Raw genomic sequence first — 18,159 nt, forward strand, 5'->3', positions numbered from 1 at the left:
CCTGTCGTTTAGGCGAAGAGCCTATATATTCCGCCCGGCCGAATATAACATTTGATTTATGCCCCACATTTCACATTCGACAGCTGTCTAATGCCAGGACATGCTCACCACAACGCCCCTACTCTCGTATCCTTGCAGAACTCCAGCCACGCAGCCCGATTTCAAATCGAAAGCCAAAAACCGAATGCACATCGACGGCGCACAACAAATCGAGCAGCACGATGCCAACTCAATGCTGATGATGATTTAGATGGCAAAGGATCTGGAACCGTTGGTGTAGCCATATTCGAATCCCCGAATCCGAGTCTGTTTGTGAAACTGAAGGCGGTGGTGGCGGCGGAACAGAAATGAAATCAAATCGCACAGGTAATTTGTTGCCACAATGGCCAGGTGAGAGGCCTGCCTACAACTTACTGCGGTATTTTTGTGCTTACACTTGAAAAAACTAGAAAACCCTCTGATTCTCTGATGTGTTATAGACTTCTTAAGCAGATAATAATGTATAAGTAGCCATATCTCATATCTGTGTTCTTCTCTTGTATCAGCACAGTTTATTTTTATAGAAACGATACCAACTGGGGCATATTTATCCCCAGTGCTCCCTTCGTAAGCCCCTAGTGAGTATGCATTACAAATGATGGGATTACTCGGCGCAGATGATTAGGTTTGAGTTGCACAATCGAGGAGCCAAACAATATGCGTTGCCTGCGGCATTCCACAGGCCAAGAGTGGAGAGTCCTGGCAAGGACTTGCGGTGCGGTCGAATAATGGCCTCGGCTGGCGTCTTTCATATCTGCTCGTCCTGGGAAGGCAAACCGCAGCAATTACTTCTATTCCTTTGCCATTGCTGGCGGATCAATTTAAATTGTGGGGTTCAATAGCTGAATGCGGTCTGCCACGCCCACGCCCACGCCCACGTCGCCTTTTGATTAATATGTATGTTAAATACGTTATCATGAAAAATGACTTGAGGCTGTGACTGGCCGGCCACGCGGCGTATGCGCAATATGTTACACAACAACAAATCACATCAAACGCAGGGTGGTGTTTACTTTACTCGATTTGTCATAAATTACCCGGGCTCTTGTTGATTTTTGTGCGACCTTGTAATCAATACGGCCCTAGGCACTCGCCCTTCGCGAATTTAATTGAATTCGCCGCGGACCGAGGACCATGAAATCGGAGCTGGAATCGCGTGTAATTAGCGCTTCATCAGACCGAATTAGTCCAATTTGCCATTTCCATTCGCTCACTGCCGCTAGAAAGTTAAAGCCAATTTGACACACCATATGAAAAATGCATCAATTCGGATCGCAATCGAATTAATGAATATAAGTGCTGAATATTTCATAAATAATAAAACAGCAAAGGGCAAATCAGTGGGGCGGATTGTGTGCAATTGTGGGAATTAAATATATGTCTGTCTGCTGCTCTGACATTTGACCTTCCGAGCCGCAGATATGCTTCATTTTCCGAGCGAGTTAAGGATTGAAATTTGCATTCGCTATATATACATATGTATGTGCGACTTTTTCCCATTTAAAATATCAGTTTCTGTGTTGCTGTGTAAGTAGTTTAAAGGTTTAAATTCGTAGATCAAGTTAAATAGTTTAAGAGAATATATACTATAACTTAAAAAATGTATAAATCTTTTATATAATAAACTTACCGTTTCCAATTAAAAATACTTGCAATACAAGAGTAGTTTAGTACATAGATATTTTCGTATAACTTTAATTCCGCTTAAAGTAGGAGCATGTGGATGTATCCTGTGGTGACCTGTTTTCATGCTATTTTCCTTGCTGAATCCCCCAGCACTTGCACTACAATTCACAGGACTCCGTGTCTGCTGCGGTGCCATGCAGGGAATGTCGGAATGGCAATGGTGGTGGCACTGGAGCAGTCAAAGGAGGAGACAGCTGAAGGCGCCGGGGAAATGGGTTCCTGCAGCACCGCAGACAGACAGCTGCGACAGCGCAGACACATGTTATGTGTGGCACGATAAGTAAGCACAACAACTGGGCTATATACAGTGCGAGCAATAACTGTAATGACAGCATACGCCCGAGTCATGGGTATCGATGGTAGACATGATTATGCGTAATGCTAGAAACGAGCTGTAGTACAACAAATGGATTAAGTCCAGGTTGCCAGGATGTCCTTGGCGGAAAGTGTATCTTGTGCTCTTTAGCATATTTATGACAATTTATTTAGTTTGCGCTCATATTTTTAATTGACTTTGCTGACGGGCCACGAGGTCGTCCTTCCAAGGACGAGTTGAAGGCGGAGTTGGGGGGGTCGGTTGAAGGTGGAAGTTAGAAGGCCAGAACGACATTGAATTCGCATTAGATGCGCTGCTAAAGTTCATGAGGCCGTTGAGCTGCTTTTACGGCTTGTTTAGTTGGCCGACAGTTCGACATTGACATTGACATTGGTACATCCTTCATGCATATGCTGAATAATTTACTGGGAATATGTTTGAGCACAAAGGCCCAGGCCTTGACAGCCCTAACAGCTTAACCTTTGCCCTGTCATTTAATTACGCAACGAGTGCCTAGCAATTTGTATTATTTTGCGAAAGTCTGCAGCCTAAAGTATATCCTTGCTTATGCTACACTTTAGAAATGGTAAGATAAAATATTCAAAATATTATAATAACTAGAAGAATTATTGCCAAGTATTCAGCCAAATTTAAGTATTTGGGTTTTATGAGTGTAACTCGCTTGGCGCGCACTTGCTGAGAATAATTATAATTATTTTTTATTGCCAGCGGCATTCGCCGCCTTGTGGTTAATTAATTGCGGTCACTTTGCGCTCTTTTTCCCAGTCCGCAAAAATCTTTATGGTCGTGCCATCGCTTAACGGCCATTAAGCCCTTTTTTCAGCCTGGTAGAGGTTTTGTTCTTATAAGGTTCGCTTTTTACACCGCACACTTTTTTGTCCTTCGCTCCGTTTGATTTTATTTTCTATGCCAGCCGTGCGTATAATTAATGTAAAGTTTTTGCAGCGAATAACTCAAACAATGCGTAGAGATGATGTTCTAATAAGAATTTAAGTAGCACTTCACCGCTTTTACGACAAAGGCGACAATTACACACTGTCTCCGCCCTTAAATTCGGATGAGACTGTGTCAAATTTCACGCATTCCTAATGAGTTGCCACGTTGGCGCGACACCGTAAATGCGAAAATGCGTCGCCTCCACTTTCCCACCCGCCCCCATTCTCACACGGCAAGGGGGCGTGGCAGCGTTGCGTGTTGTCATGCAAGAAAATAGTCGTCGAGCTGCACATTTTACAAAGCGATAACGAGCGGCTGGGCGCGCTCAGGGGTTTTGTGCCCATATCCATATCAAGTTAATTTGGCTGGAGCTTTATTGCTCTGCAGTGCAAAATATTTAAATATTTTATACCTGGAAATTCCTTTTCAGAATTCAAAATTCTAGAGTACAAAACATTTTAGATTGAGCTATTTCGACTAATTTCTTATTTTTTGATATCTTAACAATATGTGAGAAGGAAAGTATGAAAGACACAAATTTTCTTTCACTGTCGTATGTGTGAGGTGCACAGGGCGTATGCGTAATTTCCCCCAACTGCAAACAGGGCGTATGCGTAATATTTGCTAAGCACTCGCCCAGTCGTTTGATGTTGACTGTAGCATTTGGTACATTTGGGCAATAGAGTCCCTTGTCCAATAAGTGCCCCAGCAAGCTATGTGTAATCAGATCTGAAGAAGGAATCAAACGCATTTTGGATTGGACAATATTGGTTCCATAATCCAATGGCCCAAATGCTGGCACGCAACTTCTGGGGCATTGTGAAGTGCATGTCCCCCAGTTTCGGTTTTTCGAACTGGAATCATAATCAAATATACCCACACAATGCCGGGCCAATTTCCTCTGGGGGCCAGCGGTACAAACAAACGTGAAAGAGAGCGAGAGCAAGAGCAAATAAAATTTTCTAATAAATAATTTATGAAACAATAAGCCACAATACCAGCAAATTGAGTGTAAAAGCCGGGACCAAACACAATGCCAGGTCATTAGTTGGTGGCAACAGTTGGCCAACACAACAGATCTCTGGCGAACAATGCGTGCAGCAGACAATTTCATTTGTTGAGTGAAAACACTTTGATTCGATTTCAATTAAGATGAAAGTCAGGATACTGGCGACAGGATATGGAGAACGACGTGTCAACAGTTTTGTGGCCACGCCGCAGAACGAAGGTGCTTGAGATGAAATCGAGCCATGAAACATCTGAAGGACTCTTGCTTAGGCTTTTGCTTTTGCTACGGCTTTTGCTTTGACTTTGATTAAACGTCAGGTTGCAAGTATCGTCGTGTGCGACCGCAAGGCGAGTGCCACTTGAGGCACATGAGCCGTGCCACGCCCCCTGCTGTATTTCTCGCCACGCCCCCTACTCCTATGTCTCCACCGCCCGCCGCCCCCCAGTCATTTGAATAATTGAGTTTGCCAGCAGTTTAAACGATTGCCAGCCTTTGTTTGTGCTCCTGCGAAAAGCTCAACGTTTTCAGTGGGGGGCGTAGTTTTATTTCATTTCGCCGCGTACGTGTTCCGCATTACGAAAATCCTGAGGACGATTGTAAATGAAAATGGCCATGTCAATGGGAGTGCCATGTGCTGCCCGATTCATTCGATTCACAATCAGAATCAGCATCAGAATCCCTGGCGGCAATCTGTTCGACCAGTCCTCACGCATTCCATTCCCATCCGCCCCCCTTTTTGTTTATTTCCAGCAATTAAACCTTTCCAAGGACTTTCGAGGCGGCAGGAAACACGGCCCAAGATCGTGTAGCCGCCACGTAAGCCCGTCGCTGTCAATTAGCCAGCGATGGCGTTGACATCCTGTCCTCCATCTGCCACTTGCCACTTGGCCGTTCCAAGTCCCGATGTCCTTTTGTCCTGATGACCAGAAGCAAACTGGCAGCGGTCGCTGCTTCATTAAGAATCCCGTTTGGCCAACAATGTCGCCTGTCGTGGCGCCACTGTACCAAAATCTGCCATCTATCTGGTATCACAGTGAATTCATTTTGGTTTTGGTAGTGGTAAAACATCGAAGGCGAAACATCAACTATTTCTAACAGGCAACAAGCACTCGAAGCAACATTCATTTGATGTCCATTCAGAATAAACTGGCTTAACTCTTTTCATTGAGCGACTTAGTTGGAAAGTTGGCAGTTCATAAAATGTATATTTAAAGCAGCTTGCACGTGTCTTTGGATTGTTCTGTCGCTCATTGAAAGTTCATCTGCTCTCGAAAGTTTTCCTCTGCAAACTTTCGCTTGTTCGCCAGGCCAAATTAATTTTCTAGCAGATCGATAAACTATGATTCTTCATAGTTTCAAGTGACATACACACAGGCACCTCAAGTAGCCGGAAGATGGAGTGGGTAACTCGGCACTCATCTTATCCTGGCCCGAGTCCTTGCTACTCCTCTCCTCAACGGAACACGGAGTGTGTTAACAAGCCCAGAGCAACAAGGCAACAAAGCAAAATGGGAAAGGGAGAGGGGGAGGGAGGAGCACTCCGGGTTTGTAATCTGCAGACTCGCCGGGAAATCCCTCATCGCTTGGCTTTGTTGACAACGCCTCATTCATGGCAGTCATGAGGTCGGTTTCCCAGCTGGTCTGCAGTGCTGTTGGTTCTGGTCATTCCAACGATGCCCCCTGCTGTCCGGTTTATTTATGAACTGCGCTGCGATTTCTCAACTGCAATTGGACCTGATGCTGCCTTTCCTGGGTGCCTTTTTATTTTTTTTTTCTATTTTTTGGTGTAGTCCCCGACTGAAAGGCTGTTGCGCTTCATTTGGCAGTGGAATTGCTTCAGCCGTATTTTTCCTCCATTTATTTCGAACTGACCTGCACTTCATTTGTGTCCCATGCACGTTCTGGCATAACAATTCACTTTGACACCCCGTGCGACGTTAGTCCCAATAAATCGCCGGACATTGAAAGTTTGCTGCAGCCAGCCCACACACACAAAAATAACAAAATCTAACTGGGCATCCACTGAGAAAAAAACATACTAGAGTGATCTCTACAACCTATATTCCTTGTTGAGTTTATCTACAACTATCTTACAACTAAGCTGTTGCTTTCTAAGTTAGTAACTCAAATTGTCGTGGTTATTAAGTATTTGAAACCTTTTTTCTTTCTGTGTAGTAGCCTCTTTTTATATTCGAGCGTTTCAATTTCGATTTGCTTCGGTTACGGCCTGGTTTTTTTTTTGTTTTCGCCTAGCTTTGTTTGCCTGTGCGTGACAATTGCGATGTCCTTGGGTCCGGGGTGCTGCACAGGATCTAAGCGTGTGGGTTATAAATCTTGTTGGACTTTATTTAATGCATGTATTATTTCCAACCAAACGGACACATACACGTAACCACACACACACACACACAGGGACCTTTAATGCTAATGGCAATCTGATCAGTTTCATTAGCATGCACAGGACGAAGGATACGCGCCCGAGGGGAGCTCGCTTTTGGCCCAAAGCCCGATTCGGAAACTCATTCTCCCAATTTCGCGCTAATTAACTGGGTGCCAACTACAGCCGACCAAGTTGGCTGGAACTTTGCCAGCATCCAGCATCCAGCCTCGTCCTTGCGTCCTTTCGTCCTGCAGCCTGTCGTCCTGTTGATTTCGGAATGTGTGTGCTCATGTGATTTCATGCTTGTTACCAACACCAACAACGACCACGGAAAGTTACAATTTATGAGCACATCCTTGCGCGCTAAGCTTGTGTAAGCACGAGAGCCTGTCGTCGCTTGCCCGCCCACTTTTCCGCCCAATTTTCCACGCCCTCCTTTCCGCCTTCCCACCTTTCCCCACTTTGTGTCTACCTCTCTACCATCTACAATCGCTGCGCAAACACTTGTAACACTTTGCCTTACATCTTCCACCGAAAATCGCCCGAAACTCGTCCTGATTTCTCAGCGCGGAATGCATGTCCTGTCGCTGGCATTTTGACAGCATCAAGCGGCAACTAATTTTCATTTTCCCAAAATACAATTTAAAACTTCGCCCGCCTTCCGTCAGCGAGCAGCTCATTTGGCGAGTTGGCAAGTCGAGTATTTCATTGGGCGTAAACACATTCCCCATGCTGGGATCTATCTCGAATGGCTTTTTATGAACTTTTCTATTGCCTCGCACAATGGCCAAAAATAAAGGATAGCAGAATAGTAGCCCTTGCCAACGAACTGCATTCTGTGCGAATGACTTGGGCAAAGTTTGCAACTTCAAACTTGATCGGCATCCCTCGCTTTTAATCCGTTTGTCCTGGCAACATCCAATGGGCATTGGGTATTGCAAATGCCATTGCACTGGCTTAGCCATACATATAGATAAATAGTTCAATATATACTCGTATCCCCAGACCGTTGCAGCTGAAATCGAGCGTATAGCTCGACAATTGAATTGCTATGTGGGTCATTTCATTTAATAATTCCATTCCCCTCTGTTTGCAGTGCAGCCCAGCTGCAGTGAACGCCCGATAAGCTGGCCAAAGCATTGTGATTGCGCCGCGTTGATGGCGCGGATCTAGAGCAGCTTATCAGACAGCCAAAGAGCTTAGGACAGCAGCCAAATAGTCGGGTGGGAAAAATATATAGTCCCTCTTTGGCATCATTGAGAAAACAAATATTTGATTATCTGTTAAATAGATTTCAATGAGCACGAAGCACAGTGCGCGTAATAAATAGAAATTAACTCTTTCCTTTTACTTTGTCTTTCAAACAAAACATTATACATCACAACTAGTTTAATATTATGCTGAAGTGCCACCAATGAACTTCCGCAACTTCAGTTTTTATAGCTCCAGCTTCAGTCTGAGCTCAAACAGTCTTATTGAAAATCACATTCAGGCGTTAACTTTAAGGTTTCCTTGGCTAAACCACTTGGCAGGACCAACCCATTATGCAGGTCACTATGGAAAAGGGGCTTTTGCATGCCAGGCGACACATTATTTCCGCCTTATAAACTTCTGCCGCTCGACTTTTCACCACTTTTCCGCCTGTGCGTGTGTGTGGGTTGGCTGTTGGTGGGAAGTGGGAGCGGGAAAACCCGAAACACTGTTGATGGTTATCGTAGGGAAATTTATGGAGCCCGGCTAAGTACGTTGTAAGCCGAGCGGACCATTACACGTCCGTGAGTTGAGCACTTTAAGCGCCGCGTGCAACTTTCTCCCACTGCCAAATGACTAATTATAATTTTCCGCCTCTTTCTCGGTATACTTTTCCATGCTTTCCGCCAACAAGGAGCAGCTGCAGCCGGCGGCAATAACACCGTTTGTGAGTTATGGCCAATGTTAATTAAAAGCCAAGTGCGCAACTAGAGCTACACATAAATCAATCCCTGGATTCGAGTGTTGGCGCAACATGCAGAACTGGCATGCCAATATACCCCTGTCAATGCCTATTTACATGGCCAGTGAAAAATGGCCAGCAGAGGAGAGAGCAAATAATACCTGGCCCAGAGAAACCACAACAAACCAAATCAAAATGACTTAAAGCGGCTTACAAAAGCGGCCAGCCAAAACAAAAGCGAACATAACGTATTCGCACCGTCCAACACGGCGGATGCATGATAAATTGCACTTTAAACACACAAGCGAAGCGAACGAGTAACGCATTTTCAATCAAAGAAGAAAGCCAGTGAACAACAAAAAAAACAGCTTCAAAATGTTGCCAACAAATGTGATGTCATTCATGAAAAAGGTAAGTGACACTTCGATATTTAATGAATATATATATAAATCACGGTGCCAGCATTCCAGCATTGTTGTCACTGGCAGAAGCTCGTAATTTATGCTTAATTTCATTTTCATTCGCCAGTTGTGATTCCTTAATTATTATTCCCCGATGATAATGAGCAGCAAATGAAATGCAATAAAAGCGGAATTTTAATTCATTTGCCTCCTTTCCACCAAGTGCGCACTTGAATGTAAATCGTTAAAAACTTCTTTGCGCAGGCTCCACTGCCAATTAATCGCGAAAATTTAGGGAACTCTTTTATTCTGTAATATTCCATAGAAATGCATAACGTGACTCGGGTGCAGGTTAAAGTTCGTGTATTAGAAATCGCCTAAGTCGCCTTCGCAAACAGGCTTCAAAAACAAACGCCTGTCGGAAGGGCAAACAAAACTTTTTAATTAAAAAGCCCTTTAAATGCTTTGCCCGCCCGACTGATTTTCCCTTTTGTTTATGAGCCCGAAAAATATCAAAAATTCACAAAAAAATAAACGCAAACGGACTGGCAACAATCGAAGTGGTTCAATTATCCTGCGTAGCACCTGCAACGGGTTTGTGTCCTTTTTATAATGCGGAAATTGTTTTCGGGATCGGGCAAGCAAGGGGAAAGGAAAGAATAAAATTATACATGGGCGTGTGAAGCCAGAAATAACACAAAAATAAAAGGGAAAGAAAAAAAAGAGTGGAGAGGAGAGGAGAAAAAGAAAAGCCTTCGAAGAGTGTAAATTCCGTAGAAATTCCGGTTTGGCACAAAATACTTTGCAAAGTTAATAAAAACCAAGTTGGAAATGAAAGGCTGGGGAAATGCCGACTGACAAGCAAATGCCAGCCAACTAAATGCTGCAGATTTTTGTGTTTTCACCAAGTTTGATTAGACCAAATGAAGCACGAAATCAAAGCGGTCCAACTTCCAAGCCAAAGGAACCCATCTCAAGACAATGATGAGTCGTTGACAGTCCGTTAGCAAGTTGTGTTGGCCCAAAAAGGATATAGCAAACTTTTTCTATTTGCCATTCAAATGCCTAACAACCAATCGGGCTATTCTGGAATTTGGCGACAAAAGCGTAGGGACCGCAGCACATCAAAGGACACTCCTCATCCTCATGCATGAGTCTTGGCAACTGCACGAAGTCCTTTGCAGTTTATTTGCAGCAATTTCCTTAATAGTCCGGCCGCTGTAAAGTTCCCTGACCACTGCCACTGCCGCACTTGGCTCGTTACCCATTTGCTTGCGGTGGCCCCCTAGACTCGCCTGTGGACAGATCCTGGCCAGGCCATCCCGACCATTCCATTCCACTCCGGCCATTCCATTCCATCCTGACCACACGTGTCCCAGTCGGTTGCCCCTTGCTGTCAGTGTGCTGCACTTTATTGCGCCTGGCTACAGGCCATAAACAGCAACAGGCGGCAGGCAGCAGGCAGCTGCAACTTGCAACAGGCAACTCGGAGCCTTGAGCCCAATGACAAGCACGTGCCTGCCCCACAAACTACTTGTTACACATAGGGAAAAGATGAATAGAATAGTATATCAAATAAACTGATAATGATCCCTTTCTATCAATAGTATTAAGCTACATAGTTTATTAAAGTAAACTTATGTGAGAAAAGAAGCAAAGGATCAAAATGGAAGAATTGGAATGTTTATTAACTGGCAGCTACAAATAATAATTTAATAAATTATTTTTTTTGATAAAAAATAATGCGTTTTTTTTCGATAGCAGTAAAAATAGTTGTCCAAATGTGGAATGCCATACCTCGTTGAATTCGTAACAAAATTCCCTATCGATCCATGTACATACATTGAAATGCTAATTTGTAACCATTTTTCGCAAATTTTGATGAAAAAGCGAAAATTTGTAAAATTTTTTTTTATGATAATCAAAAAAGTTGGGATAGAAATAGTTAGATATGTTAATTAGCAGCACAAGGCAGTCTTAATTTTAGCTGTTTGTCAATTTTTGGCCAAGTTATGCCGAAAACCCCGATGGAAAATATCAGATTTTTAACCAACATTTTTTTTCAATTTTTTAATAAAAAATAATCCGTTTTTTTCGATAAGAGTTAAAATAGTTGTCCAAATGTGGAATGCCATACCTCGCTGAATTCGTAAGAAAATTCCCTATCGATCCACGTACATACATTGAAATGCTAATTTTTGGCCATTTTTCGCAATTTTTGATGATGGTACCCCTTATCAAAAATGCAAAAATTTATTAAATTTTTTTTTCCCGAAAATCAAAAAATTTGGGATAGACATAGTTAGCTATGTTTATTAGCAGCACAAAACAGTCTTTTTTTTAGCTGTGCGTCCATTTTTGGCTAAGTTATGGCGAAAACGCCGATTGAAAATATCCGATTTCTTACAACAAATTTATTTTTTTGCTTCGTGCAATTAGAAAACTTTGTACACCTGAATAAAATATTCATTGATCTTCAAAACTTTTTATCACTACTCCAAACTTTTAAAAACAATCGTGCTTAGCAGAAAGCAACAATTTTGTAAGCTGTTTTGGGCCCCTTAAATGGGATAATTAATAATGTTTTAGTGTATTTAGTTAGTGCACAAAACTGACAATTCAATTCAGAAATTTCGCAACGTGTTCTTACCATTTGTGAAAGACATTCGTTGTAAACTTGCGCGCAACTTTTAAGTGGCAAAGTATTTGCTCGCTGCGTTCGTTTCATTTGCTATTGATTTCCATTCCGACTGCAAGGATGTCTATCCTGGCGGAATGCAAACGCATTCATTCACGGCTGACAAGGCGGAACTTTCTCTCCCCAGCGCGCTGGTCGCCAGGACTTTCTCCTCATCGCTGCGCGCATTGACTGCTGTTTTATGTAGCATACTTTGCGGCCATAAAGGGCGCACATATTGCGCGCCATGTTATTGTTGTGCCGGGGAAAAGCGAGTGGAAAAGCGGCGGGAAATGCGAGGGTAGAGAGGGGAACAGCAGCTCTTAAACGTCAACACATAATTTTCGGCACTAAACATGAAACTATTTGCGGCTTCGGGCCATAAGACCCAGACCGAGCCAGACGGAGCAAAAAATCATAATAAATGACAAAATTAACACGGCAATAATTGTGCGAGGAGCTGAGAGCGTGAGGAATGCCGAGTAGTTTAACCGTGCGCAAGAAAAATGGCGTCAGACACCTGAGCACATAAATTAAGTGGGGTTTCTGGGGGCTGCAGGTGGCATCTGGGGCAGGCAGACCACCGAGCAAACAACTATACATTACACTAAGATTTCATGGGCTCCACGGCAAAGCTGGCAGGCAAAATGTAGGGCGAAAGTAGAAAGGAGCCCATAAATCCGCAGCATGAATATTTCCAGGCCGACATCAAATGACATCATCAAAAATGTAGCCCAGGCTGTAGCACAAAGCGGCCATAATCTGACACTAGATGCCGCTTAGTTCCTGCCAGAGTGGGATCCTGAACCACCCCACGCCCCTCGCCAAGCCCGCTCTTAACCCTCTAAAGCCCCAGCCCCACCGCCACAGAGGTAGGCAACCGAAAGCGCTGCAGCCAAAGCACTTAGCGTAATTTGCGCTGTGCGAACGAGATGGCTGCACTATATGTATCGTCCTTAATGCATGGCAAAAAATATTAAAATCCATTGTAGTTGTTAATCTGGACTTTGGATTACATATTAAACAGACATGGTTACATGTAACACAGGTGAAGTAATTAGTGCTGGGCATACAGTTCTGCTCGAGTGAGTAACAGACCCTAGATTTTAGTAGTTCGAAGTTGTTATAGAGGTTTTTGTATGAGATATTGGTTTAGAGCAGCACCAGCATTTGTTTTCTGTGTACTCAACTGTGCGGCTGTTTGTTCCGGTTTCGTTGGCGCTTTGGCAAATAGAAAATTTCCACTTCATAAAATGCTGACAGAGCAGAGCAGCACTTATGTTTTCGGGCCTCGGCTGGTCGGCCAGTCGCCTCCAATTGTTATTCTTCTGCCCGGAAAACTGAAACACACACACACACACATACACTTAGAGAAAGACGGCTAAGCCCGGTGAAGCCCCCTTCTTACAGGCTGTGTGCATTAAAAAGAATGACGGCAATTTTTGAAAGCCTCTCTGGCTGCTGGATTCTGCCTTTGCTCCCCCGTTGTTTAATCAAAAATTACTTGCCACACTTTACGATTTCTTGGCAATTTGTTGCGCTTCAGACGCCTCCAGCAAAGCACAGAAAAAAATCAAATAAAACGCACCGCGTTACTTTCACCTGCGTGCCCCTGATGACTGCGCAAAAAAAATCCGAGAAAATCTGAGAAACATCAGGGTAATAACCTTGCTCACGGGCAAAACTGCTCCCTGGACGGGAATTTGATGATTATATTCGTCTAGTTTAGTTAATCTCAGGGTATGAAAATGATCACTCACGCTTTGCTTAAGAAAAGGAAATGCGGTGGCTTTAACTTCTTCCGCACGATAACAAACACGGATTTTTTTGGCCAAATTCCCTGTTTTTTAGGACCAAAATTTAACATTTCATTAGTTAATTTTAGCAAAAAAACGTCACACAGCGATGTAAATGAGTGTTTTGTGCAGCTAAAAACCTAGTTTTGGTTTTTTTTCTTGAAAATTTTGAAAAATAGTTTTGTTGCCCATTTTTTCATTTTTTGTTAACTCCTTACATCATCAATTTTTCCGAAAATTTTACATTTTAAAGTGTAAATGCCACTCGATTGTCCTGGTGATTACGAGTTCAATGATGTGGGACATTCTATATTTGGAGTACTACTTTATTTGCTATGAAGAAAATACTGATTATTATACCCGTTACTCGTAGAGTAAAAGGGTATACTAGATTCGTTGAAAAGTATGTAACAGGCAGAAGGAAGCGTTTCCGACCATATAAAGTATATATATTCTTGATCAGGATCAATAGCCGAGTCGATCTGGCCATGTCCGTCTGTCCGTCCGTCTGTCCGTCTGTCCGTCTGTCCGTCTGTCCGTATGAACGTCGAGATCTCAGGAAGTACAAAAGCTAGAAAGTTGAGATTAAGTATACAGACTCCAGGGACATAGACGCAGCGCAAGTTTGTCGATTCAGGTTGCCACGCCCACTCTAACGCCCACAAACCGCCCAAAACTGCCACGCCCACATTTTTGAAAAATGTTTTAATATTTTTTCATTTTTGTATTGGTCTTGTAAATTTCTATCGATTTGCAAAAAAATTTTTTGCCACGCCCACTCTAACGCCCACAAACCGCCCAAAGCTGCCACGCCCACACTTTTGAAAAATGTTTCGATATTTTTTCATATTTGTATTAGTCTTGTAAATTTCTATCTATTTGCTAAAAAACTTTTGGCCACGCCCACTCTAACGCCCACAAACCGCCCAAAGCTGCCACGCCCACACTTTTGAAAAATGTTTTGATATTTTTTCATTTTTGTATTAGTCTTGTAAATTTCTATTTATTTGCCAAAAAACTTTTGGCCACGCCCACTCTAACGCCCACAAACCGCCAAAAACTGTCCTTCGCACTTACACTAGCTGAGTAACGGGTATCAGATAGTCGGGGAACTCGACTATAGCGTTCTCTCTTGTTTTTGTCTTAAAAATTAGCACAAAATGTTTTTGCAAATATTATAGTTTTTAAATAAGCTGATTGTCCTGGTGATTACGAGTTCAATGATGTGGGACATTCTATATTTGGAGTACTACTTTATTTGCTATGAAGAAAATACTGATTATTTTTGTCTTAAAAATTAGCACAAAATCTTTTTGCAAATATTATAGTTTTTAAATAAGCTGTTTGGTCAAAACTTGGCAAAAAATGGTCACACAGCAAGTTAAACGAGCAGGAAACCTGGTTTTGTAATTCAATCCAATAATCTCGTCATTTTGCTTCGCGTTTTACGTTCATGGCAGGCCAAGACCCAAATAAAGATTTACAGCTGCAGGAAATCAAACGCACAGCTCGATACGCCAATATTTATCCACATTTTCTTAGCCCCCGCCCGCTGACCTCTCACCTTTCCGCTTCTTCTCTCACGCTTTTCCGCAGATGGTGGCCACCGACGAGCAGCCCAGCGAAAGGCAGCAACATGCAGCGGACTCCGGAGGAGGCGCCTCCCAAACGGGGGCCCTGAACAAGATGAAGGCTACGATTTCCTCCTCGCTGCTCACCGTCACAGATAAAGGTAAGCATGATTGTAGTTGTGCATATATGTACATGTGTAGATTTAGATGTGTGTGCGGGGTTTTCCGTGGCGGTTATCCTTGCCGTAAGTGCATGCGAATTTATGGCATGAGTTTTCGTACAAGTGCCCGTAAAGCTGCTCGCTAAACTTTGAGCAAACTTTGTGTGTTTTTGGCGAGGGCACGTAAGTCGCAGCAATGAGCATTCGGCGGCTAACGGTGCGTATACGCAATATATTTGCTGCTCACGCTCGTTTGCATCGCATATTGAATATTGAATAATGTAAGGGGTCAGTGGATGCTGCATGCGAAGCCATCACCATTCACACTGTCATTGTTATGGGGTCCATGTCCATAAATGCTGCGACAAAGTCAATAAAATCGGTGACTTCTGTTTCAGCAGCACCCAGGCTACAGCTAAGTTCAAAGTAATAGCAGTTCACTACAGACCATATCTACACCATATAAATTCTTATTAGCTTCCATATATTAAGCTTTAATAAGCGCAGAGCAAACTGAGTTGAAAGCTTGAAGAAATGTGCTGAAGAAATGTTAAAACTACTATTATTTTGCGCACTGGTGTATTTATTTAGTATCGAAAGAAGCAGCGGGAAACATGAGAATGTTGTGTTGACTTTTGTGTTGTTTTTATCACAATTTAGTTGGCCACCAGCTAAGCGAAAGCTGTGGCTTGTTGATTTTATTGCCGAGCCATTCGATTTACTAGAACGAAATGAAATCTTATTTCACGACGTTTATTTAGCAGGGTCGTAAAAGAACGAGACAGATTTGTGCACATAATTTGGGCAAATATTTTGCCACTCCTTCAAAGGATGCAGTTCGGCGAAAGTGCTCTCCAGCCAGTTGGCAAGCACCCAGATTTTTGTGGCCAACTACGGTGAAGAGCTGACACATAATTTAAAAGCAGAAAAACTTGCAAATACTTTAATAGTTGCGCCAGTTCTTTTATCTTTCCTGCCACCTAAGTGCTCCCTTGAGCAGGTAAAATCGCTTTTTGCGACAAAAAAAAAGGGAAAAGGTTTTTCCTCGCCGGCTTCTCTGTAGCATTGTTTTATATTTACCATGCCACTTTTACGGCAGAAAATGTCAAGCGTGACTTGCCAAAAGGTGAAAAGGTGAAAAAGCACGAGGTGCAACTGTGCGTATGAGCAATGCCAGCAATGTGCACAACAAAAGCCCGCCTTTGTTTTTGTCTCCTGACTGTGACTAATGCACCGCGACTTTTTCCGGGCCGCATAAACTTTTCGCCATTTTCTCAAGGGTGCAATATATAAAAGCACACACGGTGTACGAGTATAAGCATATAATCATATAAATGTGTGCCAGTTCTGCGAAAAAGGCTTCACTTCTTCAGGCTTTGCTGCTGCAGAGAAAAACGCACTCGAAATATATAGAATTAAATGTTGCATAAGTGATTTTATGCAATTCACGAGAGGGCTTTAGTCGAAAAGCTTTCTGCACATAATTTTGCTCAACACTAAACATACATGATAAATAGTATCTTTGTTTGCGATTGATTAAATAAGTGTTTAATAAAAGGGTGTGCATATATTGGTCAATAGTAGGAGAAACCAACTTTAGCAAATAATCCGATTTGGCTGCCATTTACAGTACATCCTTTTTTGGGCCACACGTTTAACGAGTAACGAAGGCTGTCAGAAATTTCCGTTTTATCCGATTATTGTTTTATTTATTGCATTTGCCAACTGCCTGTCGCTAGCCCAATTAGCAAACCAAACAAATTATGTGCGCTGACAACAAATTAAGCATAGAGCCCACACACTGCATTTGGGTCAGTTCGCAGTCGGTAGTGCATGCAATCAGCGGAAAATCAACAAGTTTCCATTGGTTGGTTGCTTGGTTGCCTCAGTAATTGATTACATAGCCCTGCCGCTTATCCGTTGTCTCTGTTTTTGCAGTTAATAAAATGTCGCCACGCCCCTCGCTGGTGCCAACGGATGCGGACACCAGCGGCAGTTACGGCTCGCCCAGCTATCAAAGCCAGCAGCAACAGCAGCAGCAGCAGCAACAGGACTACGGCAGCAGTCTGAACAACAACAATAACAACAGCAGCAGCAGCACGGCGACAGCGGGCGGCGGGGGAGGCGGAGCGGCGGCCAAACAGGAGCCAGGACGAAGGGCCGGTGCCTGCCGGGTGTGTCTGAAGTCCTTCAAGCCGGACGACTACCACAAGACGTGCTTCGAGTGCCAGCAGCGAGTGTGCGAGGACTGCGCCAGCTACAGCAAGCTGGACGAGCACGAGGATGCGGTAAGTTGCCAAGTTGCCACGCTGACAGTCCTGCCACGCTGCCAGGCTGCCAGCAGGATGAGGGTGCGGCATGGGCTGGCCAGGATGCACCTTCCGGGCCACTAGGCAATGCGCCATGGTCGCGGGTTCGTCGCGGCAGAAATAAACACTTCATTAATAAGAAACTAGTGAAACAGTGGTGGGCATCGGTCACAGAGAGAAAATATATCTTTTTAACATGGAAATTAAATATGCATTAAATATACCTTTAAATGTAAGATCACACAATTGCATTCGGCATAGCTGAAAAAGTCCCAGAAGGTGAAGAAAAAGTCGCTCATATGCAAGAAGCCATGGATTATTAATTGAAATTATTTGCGTATTTTTTGCAATTCAAAGCTTAAAACTCGATTGTAAAAACCATAGAAAGTTTGTATTTTTTTGCAGTGGTAATGACTGCGTGGGCGGTGAGTGCAGTGCACATAAATTAGATTACTGGCGCTGCAAAAGGGGTTCGGTGACAATGGCCAACTGGGGCTTAACTGCGGCCTATTCATCGCGGGACATTAACAAGATAAAGGCCGAATTAACGAGATTAAATGGCATCCCCGGCAGCGGGCAGTTGCCCTCCGATGTCCTGTTCCGTGTCCTGTCGCTCCAACCTCCAATCTCCAACCTCCATCCTATCAACACTTGCCGCATAATGATCATTGATAACCACACCATGCAACATTGTCTTCACCCGAACTTGTGGTAATTTGTCAAGAAGCCACGCCAACGCCCTGAACATAAAATTTAACGTTTGTCTGTCAACCTGGCCACTTTGGCTAATTGAAATTGATGTTCATGGGCGTTGACTACCACCAGCACACAACCAGCCCACAACCGCCTGTCATACCCACCCATTGTAATTATGGCTCTTTCGATGGAGCAGACGTAGGTGGAGTCGGTTGCTGTGTGCTGTGG

At 43.5% G+C, this 18,159-nt stretch overlaps 1 protein-coding gene across 3 annotated transcripts in view; it reads left to right on the forward strand.

Annotated features, from left to right (window-relative positions):
• Positions 1–18,159, forward strand: part of LOC6533478 (regulating synaptic membrane exocytosis protein 2) — a 58,697-nt gene that overhangs the window by 13,694 nt on the left and 26,844 nt on the right. For 2 of the 3 annotated variants that reach the window (XM_015194562.3, XM_039374930.1), the window contains exons 2-5: positions 139–366; positions 8,273–8,731; positions 14,791–14,926; positions 16,865–17,214. In XM_015194562.3, coding sequence (XP_015050048.1) covers positions 8,696–8,731; positions 14,791–14,926; positions 16,865–17,214 — 522 coding nt within the window. In that variant the 5' untranslated portion in view covers positions 139–366; positions 8,273–8,695. The remainder of the gene's footprint in view (positions 1–138; positions 367–8,272; positions 8,732–14,790; positions 14,927–16,864; positions 17,215–18,159) is intronic. The other variant, XM_039374929.2, reaches the window with a different exon arrangement.

This window comes from Drosophila yakuba, chromosome 3L (genome assembly GCF_016746365.2).
Source record: "Drosophila yakuba strain Tai18E2 chromosome 3L, Prin_Dyak_Tai18E2_2.1, whole genome shotgun sequence".
NCBI classification, from domain to species: domain Eukaryota; kingdom Metazoa; phylum Arthropoda; class Insecta; order Diptera; family Drosophilidae; genus Drosophila; species Drosophila yakuba.